The following is a 14,831-nucleotide window of genomic DNA, read 5'->3' as shown; positions in this document are numbered from 1 at the left end:
TTTGTAACTGTCATACACAGAAATTGAGAATCTGAAGACAGTGGTTCATATTTTAATGATGGAAACAAGTAATGTCTTCCTTATTGAAATAGCAAACATTTCCTAATAAAAATCATCTTTGCCTACCAGAATTAAGGGTTACATTCAGCTGCCAACCACTTCTCAGACTGAATCCACTCTTAAAATGCAACATTTACAGATTCTGTACATTCAACTTGTCTCAGTTACTTCAGGAGTGAGACTCAGTTGTTTTGATTAATGTTTCCAATGCAAACAAATCACAAAGTGCACTGAAGTGGATAAAAACACAAATTACATTTCTAGTTGGCAATAGATTGTTGTGACTTTATGACATGGCAGCTGCTACTTAAATGTAGGGATTCTAAGAAAAAGAGAAAGGCAAAATGGGAAATTAAACCATATGTGCTCCCAAAGTGGTGGTAGATATTTTTCATTCTACTTTCCCTATTCAAGGAAAGTTTTTTTAAAGAGGTGATGAATGTTTGCAAAGCAGTTTCCCAAAGAGCAGTCAGCTGAAATTCAAATGCTACAACAGCTTCAATTCAACTGCTAAAATTTGGATGTAATGTAGTAATTTTCAAGTTGTGCCTGCAGGCCATAGACATTCATGTTACAGTCAGTGAGATTTTAATTTTAAAAATAAAAGCTGCTGCAGCCTTGAACTTGCTGAGCTTCAGTGAAAAAGAATGAGCAGCACTGCTCCAGTCTCAGCCATTTCACTACCAAAATAAGCAAAAGCAGCACTGAGAGCTGCAAATGTGCCACTGAACTGAAAGCTGCACTGCAGGCATTTTATTTGCATGTCTCAAATATATTCTTCTCTGCACTGAAGGTGTTTTATTATTTCCTGTATTGCCTACAGTTGATTATTTCATGATTCTTCCAGTTTCTCTTAGTGATAAGAAGGATTTGTATTTCTCTCTGTCCTGAAGGAATCCTGACCTTCTGCTCCCAGTTCCTGCCAGGCCAAAATCCCCTTCTTGATTTTCCCCCTCACCTACACTCCTGGCAGTGACCTGGTGATTTCCCCTCTTTGTGTGCTTTAAGCATTTCTGCTGCTTCTTGCCTCAATCTCCTTATAAAAATAAACTTAAACTCAACAGAAGAATATTTACTTCTATAATTCTAAACAAATAGTGAAAGCTAAGTAATAATCATAAACAAAATGAATATTCAAGGTTACCCAAAAGTACAAATTATCTTAAAAGGAAGGACAGAAAGGCAATTCTTCCCCCTTCTAGTCACAACACAAAGTTTAAATAAAAACAAACAAAAATCAACCAAACAAGAAAATCATCAAAACAAAAATAGTTATAAAATAAATAAAACAGCATGTGACTGCATAAGTAGAACACTTTAATCTCGAAAAAAAAGGAAATCATAATTGCTAACACCCAAACATCTCAGTGGCCATCAATTTAGAACAGCTGATTTGTAAAGGAAAATTGCCTTATTTTTATTACATTCTCTTCCTAAATAAAGAGCACTGCGTTACCATTTCAGGGTATTCTCAATTACATACCAAAATAATGATGCGCCCTGAAGGTGTTCCTTCAGATAAAATGGAAACAGAGACATTATTCAATCCATCCACATTTTAGAGGTAAAGTAACAATTCCCAGTGAAAAACTTTTGCACTCCATGAAAATTAATTAAAAAATAAAAGAATCTCCATGACTTCATCTAAATTGCTTGAAGCATTACCTTGAACTTGTAAAAATTATGTAGAAACTCATTCAGACAATTGAGGAAACTAACAAATATTTAAAAGATGTACCCTGATAACAGCTTAAGGCTAAACAGAATTCATGAACATTTTATAGGAATTCTAAAAAGACCTGTTGAGGGCATTTGCTAGAAAGGCAATATATTCCTAAAGTTTCTCAAAAGCTGCAAACCCTTTACAAAACTGAAAAAACACAAACTAACAATACTCCTCGTAATGCACAAAGCTTTTTTTCAAAACTGTCTTTATTTCCTCCTCCCTCTCCATCTTTTTTTTTTTTTGACATGTGAAATGCAAGTAGGAGTTTTCATTTTGAGTTCTAAAATTACTGTAACGAAAAGGACTCTCCTCTTGTGCTGCATAATAGAAAGTAAAATTAAAATAATATCATGTGCAGTTAATGGCATGAAACCAAGAAATTTAAAGATAAATACTGATTCCTATATTCAGTCTTTAAAAAATTATCTTTACTTCCCTTAGGACTAGAACTGTCTCAACAGCAATTTCAGCTCCAAGGGCATAAAGTAAACAAAGCCTGACATACCAACCAGCATTATTTATTCTATAACTATTGGGATTGAGTCTTTTGAAGTAAAGTTTCTTGTCCTAAAAAGACTTCTTTGTCCTGCAGTGCACTGAAGAGACTGGAAGTAGTTGATATGCATCCCAGAGCAGCAGGCACAGATGCAATTCCAATATTTCAGCATAATTTTCATTACAGTTTTGTCAGGGTGTTACAGCTCTCACACAGCAAAGGCAGAGTAGAGCACTCTACCCTGATTTCATTAACAATTTTCCTGATTTCATTAACAGCAAGGCAAGACACCCACACTGATGGGTAACATCACTCAGGTGTTTCAGCATTTGTTTCCTAGAAGGATTACAGCAGGAATTAAAATGAAACTCACTTGACTTCACAGGTATGGATGCTTAATTCTTTGTGGAGGAGTCCACTTGTGAGGTGAAACACCAGGACAGAGCCATTGCTTGTACCTAGAAAAATTGATAAAAAAATATAGGCACACATATTGTCATTTTCTTCCATGCTTTAGTGAAAACGCAGGATTTACAGTTATTTCTCTCTCTCTATTTTTAGCTACCTGTAACTATTAATATCTTACAATCTTACAAAAACTATGTGAATTTCTAGCACTTAAATCCCAAATATTAAACCCTCTGCAGCCACTGATACCCCCTTGGATTAAGACATTTTCCCAAACCTTTTTGTAAAGGCTGTAGAAAATCCGATTATTCTTCCTGCATGTCCACAACACACTCACCCAGCTGAAGAAGAAAGGAATGTTTCTTTTTGCTTTGATTACCGGGGATGAGTAAATGCATCAATGAAATGTTTTAACTGTTATCCCCCAATAATGCCAGGGGAGAATTCTGGGTAGATTTTATGGAATCATTAAAGCAATTCTGCTTTCTCATCCTGAAATAATGACTTTTTTTAAAATTAGAAATCAGTAACCTATTAGCTTTGAGCTTCAATTACATCAAAAACCTTCTGAAATACTGAAACTTACAATTTTCCATTAGATACTTCATTATATTCATATCAACTCTATGAAATCCAACAATGGATAACTAAAGAGCCATTCAGGTATGTTAAGAAAAAAGACCTTGTTGTAAATGCATTTTACACCTATGTGTTTTCTAATCTTTATATTTAACCTTTTTAACAGTTGCAGCTCATGGAAAACCACAAGTTACATTTTAGCAGCATCACATCATGTCATGATGGACTGCCTATGGTTTGGAGCACAACTCTGAAATACAATGCCAGAAAATTCAGCTTTAAATAAGGAAAATTCTGAGTTACTACATCAGGTGCACACTGGCAACTATCCTAATAGCTGGAGGGGTTAACTACATTTGTGGTAAGACAGAAAAGATTCACCAAGAAAAAATAACATGCTGCAAGTGTAATTTTAGAAATTCATATCAGAGCAAAAATAAAGTCTCTGTGAAGTTCAATTACTTGTTGTAGGAATGCAGGGCTGCAGAAGTGCCTATTTCCTGGCATTCAGAATGAAGTGGGAGCAACACATAAAATGTTGAGTGTATCTGCAGACCAATATCACAGTAAATACCAGAATAAATAAAAACTTGCTACTATATTGCATTTTCCAGGTAGCATTGCTTAAACCCAAGGCAAGAAAAAAGAACCCAAGGACTCACAGAAGCAAAGCAATACAGGGGTCACTATCTGCAATAAACTACACAGCAGCAACAGATAGATTTATTTTTCTGTACCAACAACTATATTTGAATTTAACACAGGATCTATTCTTTTCAGAGCAATGAATAACCTGCTGAAGGCACTCACCAACAGCAAGGATGGGCTCATACTGTTTGATGTTTTTGGTGGTGAGGGGTGGGCACATGCGGATGGCGAAGGGAGGCAGAGGCAGCCCGGACAGAAGTCCTGTCAGCAGGAATTTGAGGTGCACTTCCTGCAGGAATGAATTCCTTAGCTCTTCTCCAGTGCTTGCACCCTGCCCTGCTTAAAAGTGAAAGCTCTTGTTAGCATGAAATTTTAATTGGAGATGTTATAGAAAGTTTTCAGACAGAAATTTGTATAATAAAAATTTACAAACAATGTGTAAGACATGTTTCTTCCTCTTGAGCCTGGCATGATGAAACTTTTCTGAAGACTGGTTGCTGTTTAGAGTTCACAAAGAGGGGATGTGTCCAAATTGGCTTCTAAGATTAGTAACAAAAAATGCAAGTATTTTGTCCAAATTCCATTTTAAAAGACTTTTTTATTCTCAAAGAAAATTTGAACATTAGTCCTCAAGATAAAAATCCTCAAGAGGATTCCTTTGATAATTTCTTTAGAAACAGGAATTCTTCTATTTTGGAGTTACTATTAGAAAATAATTCTAAAAAATACCTTAAGTTCTTAAGTAAGGTAAGATGTACAATGATTCTAAACCATGAGAAATTAGTAGCAGTGGTATCAATGAAAGAAATTCTTACCAATCATGTTGTCTAATGAGAGGTCTGGAAGTTTATTTTGGAACGCTCCTACAGGGATTCCACAGAAGGAGACTGGGGAGTACAGAGGTGAAGCACTGGAACTGCTGCAAAAGAAATGGGAACAAGTTCCTCATGCAGGCACCACCTCCATCCCCAAGGGACCCCAACTGCCCCTGCAGCCTTGGCAGCTGTGTCCTGCTGGGCTGGGGCAGCTCTGTGTCATCAGCACAGAGCACAGACCTACCTGGAGCCTGTGATATTACATTTTTCCTGACAAAGATAAATATTTTAGAAATAACCCTTAAGAATAGAAGTAGTAAAAACCAATTTAGATTTTAAACACCTTTCCTGGATATGCAGCACAAGGAATCCACATAGCACTATTTTTGGGAACACTCAGAAAAAAACCACTAAATCTCTGATGAGCAACAAGAGGATTTATGTTGAAAACCTGGTACTACTGACATTTAAAAGAATTCTATTTTTTTTACAGCAGTAAGTTATTTATTTTATTCCATAGTACTTTGAAGGATTATTGCAGCAGAACAACCTTAATACATTGACTGTTCCAAGCACTGTATCACTTCACATAGTATTTTGAGAGACTGCTCCAAATCTAAAATTCTAAAGGCTCTGTGTATAAAAACATTTTTTTATACAGCCATATTCCAGTCACCTACTGTGCAGCTTCATATTGCTCAGTGTCAAATTCTCAGAAATCCAGCAGAAAGCCATTCCTCTACTATAAGTGTAGTTCTTTACAGACTCATTTTGGTCCTTACATGTGACTGAAAGTGAAGGATTCATTCCTAAGGGAAATTACATGGTCTGAAGCAAGCCAAATGAGAGGAAAATGCTCCCACAAAATAAAACAAATAGTCATTCTATCTTTTGTTTCCTTAGTCCAGACACTCAGGGTGAAACTGTCTTAAAAAAAAAAAAAAGTAAATACAGTTCCTGCACTTTCTCAATCTGGAAGACACAATTTGTTCCTTCTCCTTCACTCGCACAGATGTAGAGCACATGAAACACTTCCAGGCACAGAAGGATCACTGTTGCCTTTAAAATACAATGAAATACAGAACACCACTTAGAAAAAAAAGAACTTTGGTAAAGAAAGTAAGTCCCGTTACCTGTTGCGCACATTTCTGCCAGAAACGTTGGATTTTAATTCCCAGATCATCACCCTGCCATCACTGACTATGAGAGCTGCAGCATTCTCATTCACTGGGCAGCACACCATGCTGAAGGGTCGAACTGTTTTGGTCACCCTGATGGCATCACACTGGCTTCTCAAATCATACACCAGCTCCTGAGCTGGCTCTGCATCTGCAACACCAAGAGCCCACAGAGAACACACGGAGTGAAAAACATGGGATGGGAGCAATCAACAGAGGGAAACGTGAATTATTAATTAATAATTAAACTTTTATCTGACTGAGCATGGGCATGACTGCATGCAAAGTGCATGGCTGAGCACTTTGACTGAAATCCATGTGCTTCCTGCGCAACAATCAGGAAAAGCAACGAAAAACAACACACTCTTGATCTTGCTGTACACAGCAAAGCTCTGGAAAGTTCTCCAAAATGTAACTTTGTCTTTCTAATATATTATTCCATATGAATCTCGAAAAACCTAAAACAATAACTATTTCATAGCTGGGCAGAACCTGCTCTCCACAATCCAAAACTCCAGGTTTATTGGTGAACTTGGAAGCCAGTAATGTAGTTCACTAGAAATTAGCAAACTGCCCAAACCAAAATGAACAATCAGAACTCACTGTGTTTTCCCTTTTTTCCAGTCTCTACCATTACATTTAAAAGACCATTCATAGTAACATTTCATGAGACAAAAGTTTAATAATTCAGATTTTAATCTAAATTTAAGCCCACATCTCAGGTCTAAAATCAATCTTTCCAATTGACCAAACTACTTCCAAAATTTTGTGTTTTCCTAAAAACTGTTTCTTACAGCTAAAAAAAAATACTAATATTTTATTTAAAACATTATTGTATATGTGACCATTAAGTCTCTTACTAGTTTAAGTATTATTCAGCAATAAAAGGATATTCAGGATATTAATATAATTAATATCATCTATTTTGCACTTAATATCAGGGAATTCAAAAGCTTTTTGAATTTATTTTTGCAATTTGTTCTGGGAAAATACAGCATAAATTTACATTTAAATTCAACATATAAGAGACAAAACACCAGAAGGGCACAAGATTCACCATCCTGTATGAGGCATGTTGGTCATTACTAGTGTTAAATTATTAATTAAAATGCATCAAAGTTCATTTCTGGACATTTCTGACACAAAGCTCACCTGGTTCCTCATTTGGACTTGCAGTGATGCTGCAGTTGGATCTGCGAACCCTCAATGTGATACACCCATTTTCATGCAGGCAGAATAACCCATCCCTCTGAAAACAAGGGATTACCTGGGAAAAGAGATGGCTGTCAGATTGCATATGCAAAATCTTATCCTTTACAAAGGACACTTGCAAGGGAACCCACAATCCCTGATGTTTGAGCAAATCATAAAAATGTTACCATTAAGGCAACATTTCCATTAATTTCTTCAGCTACTGGATTTGTGACTAAGGAAGTCAATTAACTGGACAAAATAATTGAAAAACTTGAAATCTACCTCACCTGTATGAAAGGCACCCCTGTCCTTTCAATGGCAATCACACCCACTGTCTGATTCACTTCCAAGTCAAGAATCAGAATTTCCCTGGGATACAGTAAGAGCATGTAGTTTCTTTTGGAAGGCAAATATGACAACTGAAGACAGTCGTTGAGTGTTACAGATTCAGCACTGTAAAATCAGACATGAACTTGTATCAGATTGTGTCAACAAACAGATCAGATACAAAATAAAATTTAAAGTTTCATTTTTCCCGCAACTGCATTTTTCCAAGTCACCTCTATTTTGATCACAAGGCAACTGCAGATTTCCATTTCTCTGTCAGAGAAGTGCAAAGCGTCACTGACTTCCAAAACCACATTCTGTTGACTTTTGTCTAAATAAGATTACAGAGTAATTTTAACAATTGCACTTCATTCAAATGGAACAAGTGTAATTCCTGCACTTCTCAAATCCAAAGCAATTCCCTTAGGAACAGCAGTGGCTGCCCTGACATTTACTGCCATTCATGGGAAATTACCCTCAGACACAGTTACCTCAATTTTATCTGTTGTGTGTATTACCTTACAGCCTCTAACCTCAGTACACTGACAACATCAAGTACACAAACCATTATCTGACAAGAAGTATTTGCAACCTACCTTGGCTTTTCATTACTGATTAGGATTTTGACTTTATCAAGGGCCTTTTTAGCCCCTGTAGCAGCAGCCAGCTTGTTGTGAGAAGGACTGGAATGAGGACTGGAGATGTAAACTTTCTTCCCTGAGCTGGCAGGAGCTTTGGAAGGGGAGAAGTCAGAGATGAACACTATTCCTTCACTGGTGAGCACTGGACCAAGAAGCAAAAATAGCACAATTCAGCCTGCAATTTGATTGTGGCATTCCATTTTAATGATATTTTGGTGAGGAGAAATGCTAATAACTTTGCTAATACTGTACCAGATGGAAAACTCATAATTCTAGACAACCAACACTTTCTAACTGAAAGAGCAGCAGATGATCCATTAAAATCAATTAATACCAAAACACCTCAATTTTTATATTAAAAACTACTCAGTTGTTCTCTCTCACTCACTTATTCTCTCTCACAACTGTTTTTCTTTAATATTCACAATGCAAATAGAAGACACACACTGACTGTATCACCATTTTTTGTTCTCATGCAGAGCATTGCTCAAATAATCATTAATTCACATTATTTTTGTTGCAGCACAAAGCTCAGCTGTACAGCTGAAGTGTTTATAGAAGGTTGAATGATATGGCAGATTAAAAAAATTCCCAAACTACAAAGGCTGGAAACTGCACTGTCTCATTACAGGTCAGGAGTGATGAAGCTAAATTCAAGAATAAAATGGTGACTCTCCTATTTCTCTCATTTTCTTTCTGCTAAAATCAATAAATCTGCACTGCATCCTCCTTGATATCTGGATCACTTCTGGTACTGATCTCACTCTAAGTCCTCTAAAATCCTTTCTGTTAAAAATAACATTTATTCTTGGTCTACTTATTTCACTGGCTTCTCCCTCAGCACCCATCCCTTTTTAGCCTTTTACATTTCACAGGGCTCTCTATCCCTGGCTTCCTCCAGGTCCCTCTACACACTTGATATTTCCTTTTGTAAAGTCTCAAACTTTTCAGATCTTTAACTTCTCTCCTCATGCTTGCTTTCCTCCTTCTCACAGAGCAGCACCTTCTGAACTAAGATTCCACACTCCAAAGGCTCCCTGTCTTTGCTTTCTGACTTCTTATTGACATTTCTGATATTATTCTCTGCAATCCATTTTAATTTCAACATTTACATGCCAGTTTAACAATTCTCCTGCTCACACATACCCAGGCCCCACTGTTTTATACATATAAACTTACAAGCTAAATGTGAGGGATCAAAGGGGTCAAATGAAAAAGACAGGATATTTTCAGCATAACTTTTCTTCCAAAGTTTGGTGCCTGTATCTGCATTCCACAGTACAATATAATTTGGTGGGTGAACTGCAAGCAGTAAATCTCTGGAAGCATCTTGATTCCACAGCCATTGCATGTCTGTCAAAAGAAATGGGGAACAAAATTAATATTTGGGATGGTATCACTTTGGACCCGGACACAAATATCTTCTTCACTCTAAAACCTTTTTAATCAGGCTTAATAAAATGAAACTAACACTCGGCTCTTTCAGAGCTGGCAAGAGCTTTCCCTGGTTTGACAGAAAAAAAAGGCTCCATTTGGTCCAGAAAGCTGTACAAATCCTCAAATTAACTGCTCAGAACTTCTTTAAACCTTCAGTGAATCAGTGTCAGGAGTAAATGAAACCCAATTTAGAATGCACATACAAACAAAAAGTAATAAAACTAAAATGAACTGTAAGCCAATAAACAAATTTTCAGTAGCTCAGTATCTGATTTAAAATGCTACATTTCCTTTCACAGGATTTATAAAACAGAACAATAACAAAAACCAAACAACCTAATTTTATAAGAGGACTTTTATATAATGGATTTTAAAAGCACAGTAGGTATATCATAAACATCATCACAAATTTCTAAAATAGCTGAAATGCCCCAGAAAAAACCCAACTTCAGCTGAAGAGAAGGAAGATGTACTTGACATAGTAAATGTTATCATTTCAATCAGTAATGTTCATAAAAACAGAATCAAATTTCATTTTCATCACAAGAACTTGGAAAACATCACCATAATGAATTAAATCTCACAGCTTTCCTCTGGGGGACAGTAACTCTTCCATTTACTCATAAAATGAACATACAGAGGGCTAGTAATCCCAACAGGAAAATTCCCTGCCAGAACTGAGCACAGTTTATAAAAGGCAGGTGATGGATTTGTACACAATGCTCCATAAAACAACTCCCATATAACCATCAGGAACTGTCATTACCTTGGATGGGCTTGGAGTGCTCCTGGATTTCACAGCGAGCTGTTCCTGTTGCCACATCCCACACAATGATTTTCCCCGTGGCATCAGCAGAAGCCAAACGTAAGGAATATGGAGAGCCAATATTGTGGTGGTAATTTTCCTTAGCCCATTTAACCTGAGAATACAGATGGGAATTGGTTGAAGGAGACAAATGCACGGCACAGACACCATAGCTGGTATTTTTCAGATAATGAACTCAATAAAAAAGCACAATACTAGTTAATGCCAACAGCACTTGTAATACATTTAAGCCACCATCACTTGTGTAAATCTAAGGTAGGCCAGCACTGTGCTGTATGACTGCATGGCTGATATTCTCAAATTACATAAATCAACAATACTTGTTCCTGAAGGTAACTACAACAACCCAAACATATACATCATGTATATAAAGAATTTACTCAAATGTTTAGAGGAAACCACATGGCAATGTTTAAGGTCCTGTGGGCACCCACAAACCTAAACCCACTGACTTCCAATCAAATGAAAGCTGAAAAATTATCATTCCATTTTTATACACATCCTAAAACATGCAATTTTCCTAATCTGACAGATATATTGTGGTATTGGTGAGGAAGGAAGGTTAGTCTTTAATTTATGTATTGTCTCATAAGAAAACAAAATAAGTTATTGCTGACATTTGCTATCTCTTTGGTAATTTTCAGCACATTGCCACCACTGATTTCTAGGTACCACTTTCCAGTTTGGGATTTCAAGCTGCACAGGTTTGTAAATTGGCAATACTTAGGAGAAATCTGTGTCTTGAAATCTGAAACACTCTGTCTACAACTCCTCTCAGATTACAAGGGGAGGGATGACCCTGACTTCTTCCTTATCTATCCCACATGTTTTTTGCTATCTGCTTTTAAGGTGAACTTCTCCCCAGGACAGACTGCAGACAGTGGCAGAATAAAGAAACATTCTTGCTAAGCTAATAGGAATTCACCTGCTACAAAAATTCCAGCCTGTGTGCTGTCACTGCCTGTCACAGAAGGGGTGAGGCAGACACAGGACTTTCTGCAGATCCTGCAAATGTGACATTTAAAACTGACACAGGACTGTCATTAGGCACCACTAACTTTGCACCATGAACCAGATTTGCAGCAGCATTCAGAGCCCTGCTGGCACCTTTGTGCTGCCCCTCTCAGAGGTGTGAGAAGGATGTGTCTCACAAACCAGCTGAATAAATTAAACAAATGTGACACATGCACAGCACACAATCCCTAACTCTATAAACTCAAAGTATGTTTCTACCAGAATCACAAAGAATTCTTGAGAGACTCTACCTACAAATTTCATTTTTGCAATTCCTGCTTCCCTGCTGTTCAAGAAAGATCTATCCCTGAGGATATCTGCAGGTGGCTGTGTAACTGTAATTGTAAAAACCTACAAAGCTATTTATTTCTCAGTTAAATGCATATTACTTCAAAGCGAATTTCAAGTCTGGAAAACATCCTTTCTCAAGGGAGGAGTTGTCACCAAGCTCAAAACAACAAAAAAGGAGATCTTTATATGACCAGCCCTAAACAGGGCCCACGTGATCTCCCACACCATGAACCTCTTTCCTCTCTGCAGTCACACTGATCCAACAAGTCCCCACACAGGACCTGACCACCTGCTAAAAGATATTACTTTCTAGCAGTATTAGTCACTGTCTACTTGGCTTCAAAATACAGCAGAGGTGACTTTTTTTTTAATTTTCACAATTCATACCCCCTCATTTATAAAGACTTATTATCCCTGTTTATTAATTCATCAAAAAGGACACAAACATCCTTTTTATGCTCTCATTCTTGTGATGGATCAAAAAACTTCTCTTGCAATTAGATTTTCTTCCATAAAAGCATGCTTTCAATACTGTTTGTAAAGGTAAAATCAGATATATTCCACTCCATACAAAGTCTTCAGTCCCATACAAACAGCATTTGGACAGATGGACAACTAACATTTACCCATTTTCAGGGAAGCTTTTACCTACTCCAGACAAAGTTACAACAGCCAAAGGAGAAGATGCATTTTAAAGGAGAACAGCAAAACACCTCATAAATTAGCCATTTTCTTACGGTCTATTTCTGTTCATAAAGCTTCAGGTAGTGGCTTTGAAAAATTAACTCACAAATTTTTGGACTTCAGCACTTCTGTTCCTGTTGAAATGATGTAACTTCTCAAAGCAAGTGAATGTAACAAAACTTATTAAAATGCTATCACTGCATGGATCAAAAACTAATTTTGCTACAAGTTGTTACCTAAGATAAGCAAAAATGTTAAAGCAGAAGACACATTCAACCTTTTTCCTCTACTACAAAAAGATCCCACTACAAAGTCCCCTACCTAAGACCCTATTATTCTTCATAAATTATTGACAGCCTTCTAATAAATACAGCCTTTGTGCCAAGGACAATCAAACACATCTGCCAGCCAAACAATCCTCTAAACCCTAAGTGAATCTGTCATTGTCCACAATCAAAGAAATGATGAATCAAAGAAATACAGCCTGCTCCAGACTCACCCAAAGTCAAACTGCAATTTCGAGTCAAGAGGACCTTCAAAGGAAAGTACAGGTACCCTGCACTTAAAATAAAATTATAGCCATTTTATATCACTAAAATAAATGTTCGGTTTTGCCTGCTATTGCTCCTTTTCTATAGGTAAGAAAAGAAGGAAAAGCTTAGAAGTAACTTTTTGGATAAATGGAGCATTTCTCACAACAGGGAGGATCAGAAAGGGCAGCAGCAAAGAGCTTCACTTGATATTTTGTAATGTTCCTTTGAAATCCTCTTACATTAACAGCTTTCCTAGAAACATGTTCTGTAACAGTAACAAACGTTTCCAGATATTCTATCTTTTATATTCTATACTTTCTAGAAAGATATACCATCAACCTCAACTGAAATTTCAGCATGCATGATGTGCCTTAGCTGCAGAAGAGATCACATTAAATACATGTATTTCACATCAGATTTCATGTCAAAATCACGTGGAACATCATGTCAAGTATTTACACCGATTTAGAAGGATAACATAAACACCAGAACCAAGCAGTACACCATAAACCAGGAACATCTCACCTTGACAACACTGGCTTTGTGTCTTTCCAAAACCTGCAAGGTCTGAGCAGAGTTGGCATCCACTACGAGCACAAGGGAATGGCATCCATAGGCAATCAACCCCTGCCAGCCCCTGGGAGAGCACAGAGCATCATCAGCAAGGAAAACACAACAAAACCTCCTCACATCAGGAACGAGGGGCTTTTTTGGTAGGTTGAATGCATGCTACTAGATATCCTATTTGATATTTATCAGATGGCAAATACTATTTAGTAACATAAAAGCTTCATAAAATAATATTGCACTGTTTGCTGGAGCCCTAAGCCACCACAAAGCATCTCTTTGTGCCCATCTCAGAATCTTTTTCTCTAAGCTGAAAAAATCACATGGGAATTAATGAAGAGCATTCCAAAATTTTGGATGTAAGAACTCAGGCAAGAAATATATTTGCAATTATATATTTAACTGCATGTCTTTTTTATTTATTACTTATTTATAGACAAAAAAAAAGGAGCATGTCAAGAGTTATTGCAGGCACAGTGAAAATCTGCTGAGGCTTGTCTGACTTCAGGAAAAGTTAACCACAGAATCACAGAATGTTTGGGTTGCAAGGGACCTTAAATGCCACCCAGTGCCACCCCTGCCACGGCAGGGACACCTTCCCCTGTCCCAGGTGCTCCCAGCCCTGTCCAGCCTGGCCTTGGGCACTGCCAGGGATCCAGGGGCAGCCCCAGCTGCTCTGGGCACCTGTGCCAGGGCTCAGCATCCACACAGTGAACAATTCCTTCCTGGTATCTGATCTCAGCCTGCTCTGCTCCAATGGACAGCGGTGTGTCACTGCCGGCAGGGGCAGGGCCGCGCTCTGGGCACGGCTCTGTCCCTGCCCCGGGCCGGACAGCCGCACTCCGGATCCATCGCTCCCCGGCCGCGATTCCCGGCGCTGCTCGGGGCTCTGCGGAGGCAGCGCCGGGGCAGAGCCGAGCCCGACCCGTGGCTGCGGCCAAGGGACCGCGGGGGGACCCGGGACCGCCCGCCGGCCCGGCCCGGCCCGGCCCGGCCCAGCCTCACCAGTCCGCCGCGCCGCGGTTGGGCGCGCTCAGGGCGCCCGTCAGGGTCCGCGCCGGCAGCTTGATGTTGACGGTGAAGCGCTGCATGGCGAGGCCGTGCCAGGGCTCAGCATCCACACAGTGAACAATTCCTTCCTGGTATCTGATCTCAGCCTGCTCTGCTCCAATGGACAGCGGTGTGTCACTGCCGGCAGGGGCAGGGCCGCGCTCTGGGCACGGCTCTGTCCCTGCCCCGGGCCGGACAGCCGCACTGCCGATCCATCGCTCCCCGGCCGCGATTCCCGGCGCTGCTCGGGGCTCTGCGGAGGCAGCGCCGGGGCAGAGCCGAGCCCGACCCGTGGCTGCGGCCAAGGGACCGCGGGGGGACCCGGGACCGCCCGCCCGGCCCGGCCCGGCCCGGCCC

At 39.0% G+C, this 14,831-nt stretch overlaps 1 protein-coding gene across 5 annotated transcripts in view; it reads right to left on the bottom strand.

Annotated features, from left to right (window-relative positions):
- The window catches only part of WDR11 (WD repeat domain 11), a 34,789-nt gene extending 20,267 nt beyond the window's left edge, over nucleotides 1-14,522 (bottom strand). For 2 of the 5 annotated variants that reach the window (XM_039709148.1, XM_039709152.1), the window contains exons 1-11: nucleotides 14,430-14,522; nucleotides 13,383-13,494; nucleotides 10,276-10,429; nucleotides 9,252-9,425; nucleotides 8,028-8,214; nucleotides 7,392-7,557; nucleotides 7,063-7,177; nucleotides 5,866-6,061; nucleotides 4,733-4,836; nucleotides 4,080-4,256; nucleotides 2,656-2,740 (exon numbers count right to left, since the gene is read on the bottom strand). In XM_039709148.1, coding sequence (XP_039565082.1) covers nucleotides 2,656-2,740; nucleotides 4,080-4,256; nucleotides 4,733-4,836; nucleotides 5,866-6,061; nucleotides 7,063-7,177; nucleotides 7,392-7,557; nucleotides 8,028-8,214; nucleotides 9,252-9,425; nucleotides 10,276-10,429; nucleotides 13,383-13,494; nucleotides 14,430-14,515 — 1,556 coding nt within the window. In that variant the 5' untranslated portion in view covers nucleotides 14,516-14,522. The remainder of the gene's footprint in view (nucleotides 1-2,655; nucleotides 2,741-4,079; nucleotides 4,257-4,732; nucleotides 4,837-5,865; nucleotides 6,062-7,062; nucleotides 7,178-7,391; nucleotides 7,558-8,027; nucleotides 8,215-9,251; nucleotides 9,426-10,275; nucleotides 10,430-13,382; nucleotides 13,495-14,429) is intronic. The other 3 variants (XM_039709149.1, XM_039709150.1, XM_039709151.1) reach the window with 3 other exon arrangements.
- Nucleotides 14,523-14,831: the final 309 nt, after the last annotated feature.

This window comes from Passer montanus, unplaced genomic scaffold (genome assembly GCF_014805655.1).
Source record: "Passer montanus isolate IOZ18808 unplaced genomic scaffold, ASM1480565v1 scaffold21, whole genome shotgun sequence".
In the NCBI taxonomy this organism is placed as follows: Eukaryota; Metazoa; Chordata; class Aves; order Passeriformes; family Passeridae; genus Passer; species Passer montanus.
The sequence above is the reverse complement of the archived record's forward strand: the minus strand, read 5'-3'. Positions and strand labels throughout refer to the sequence as shown.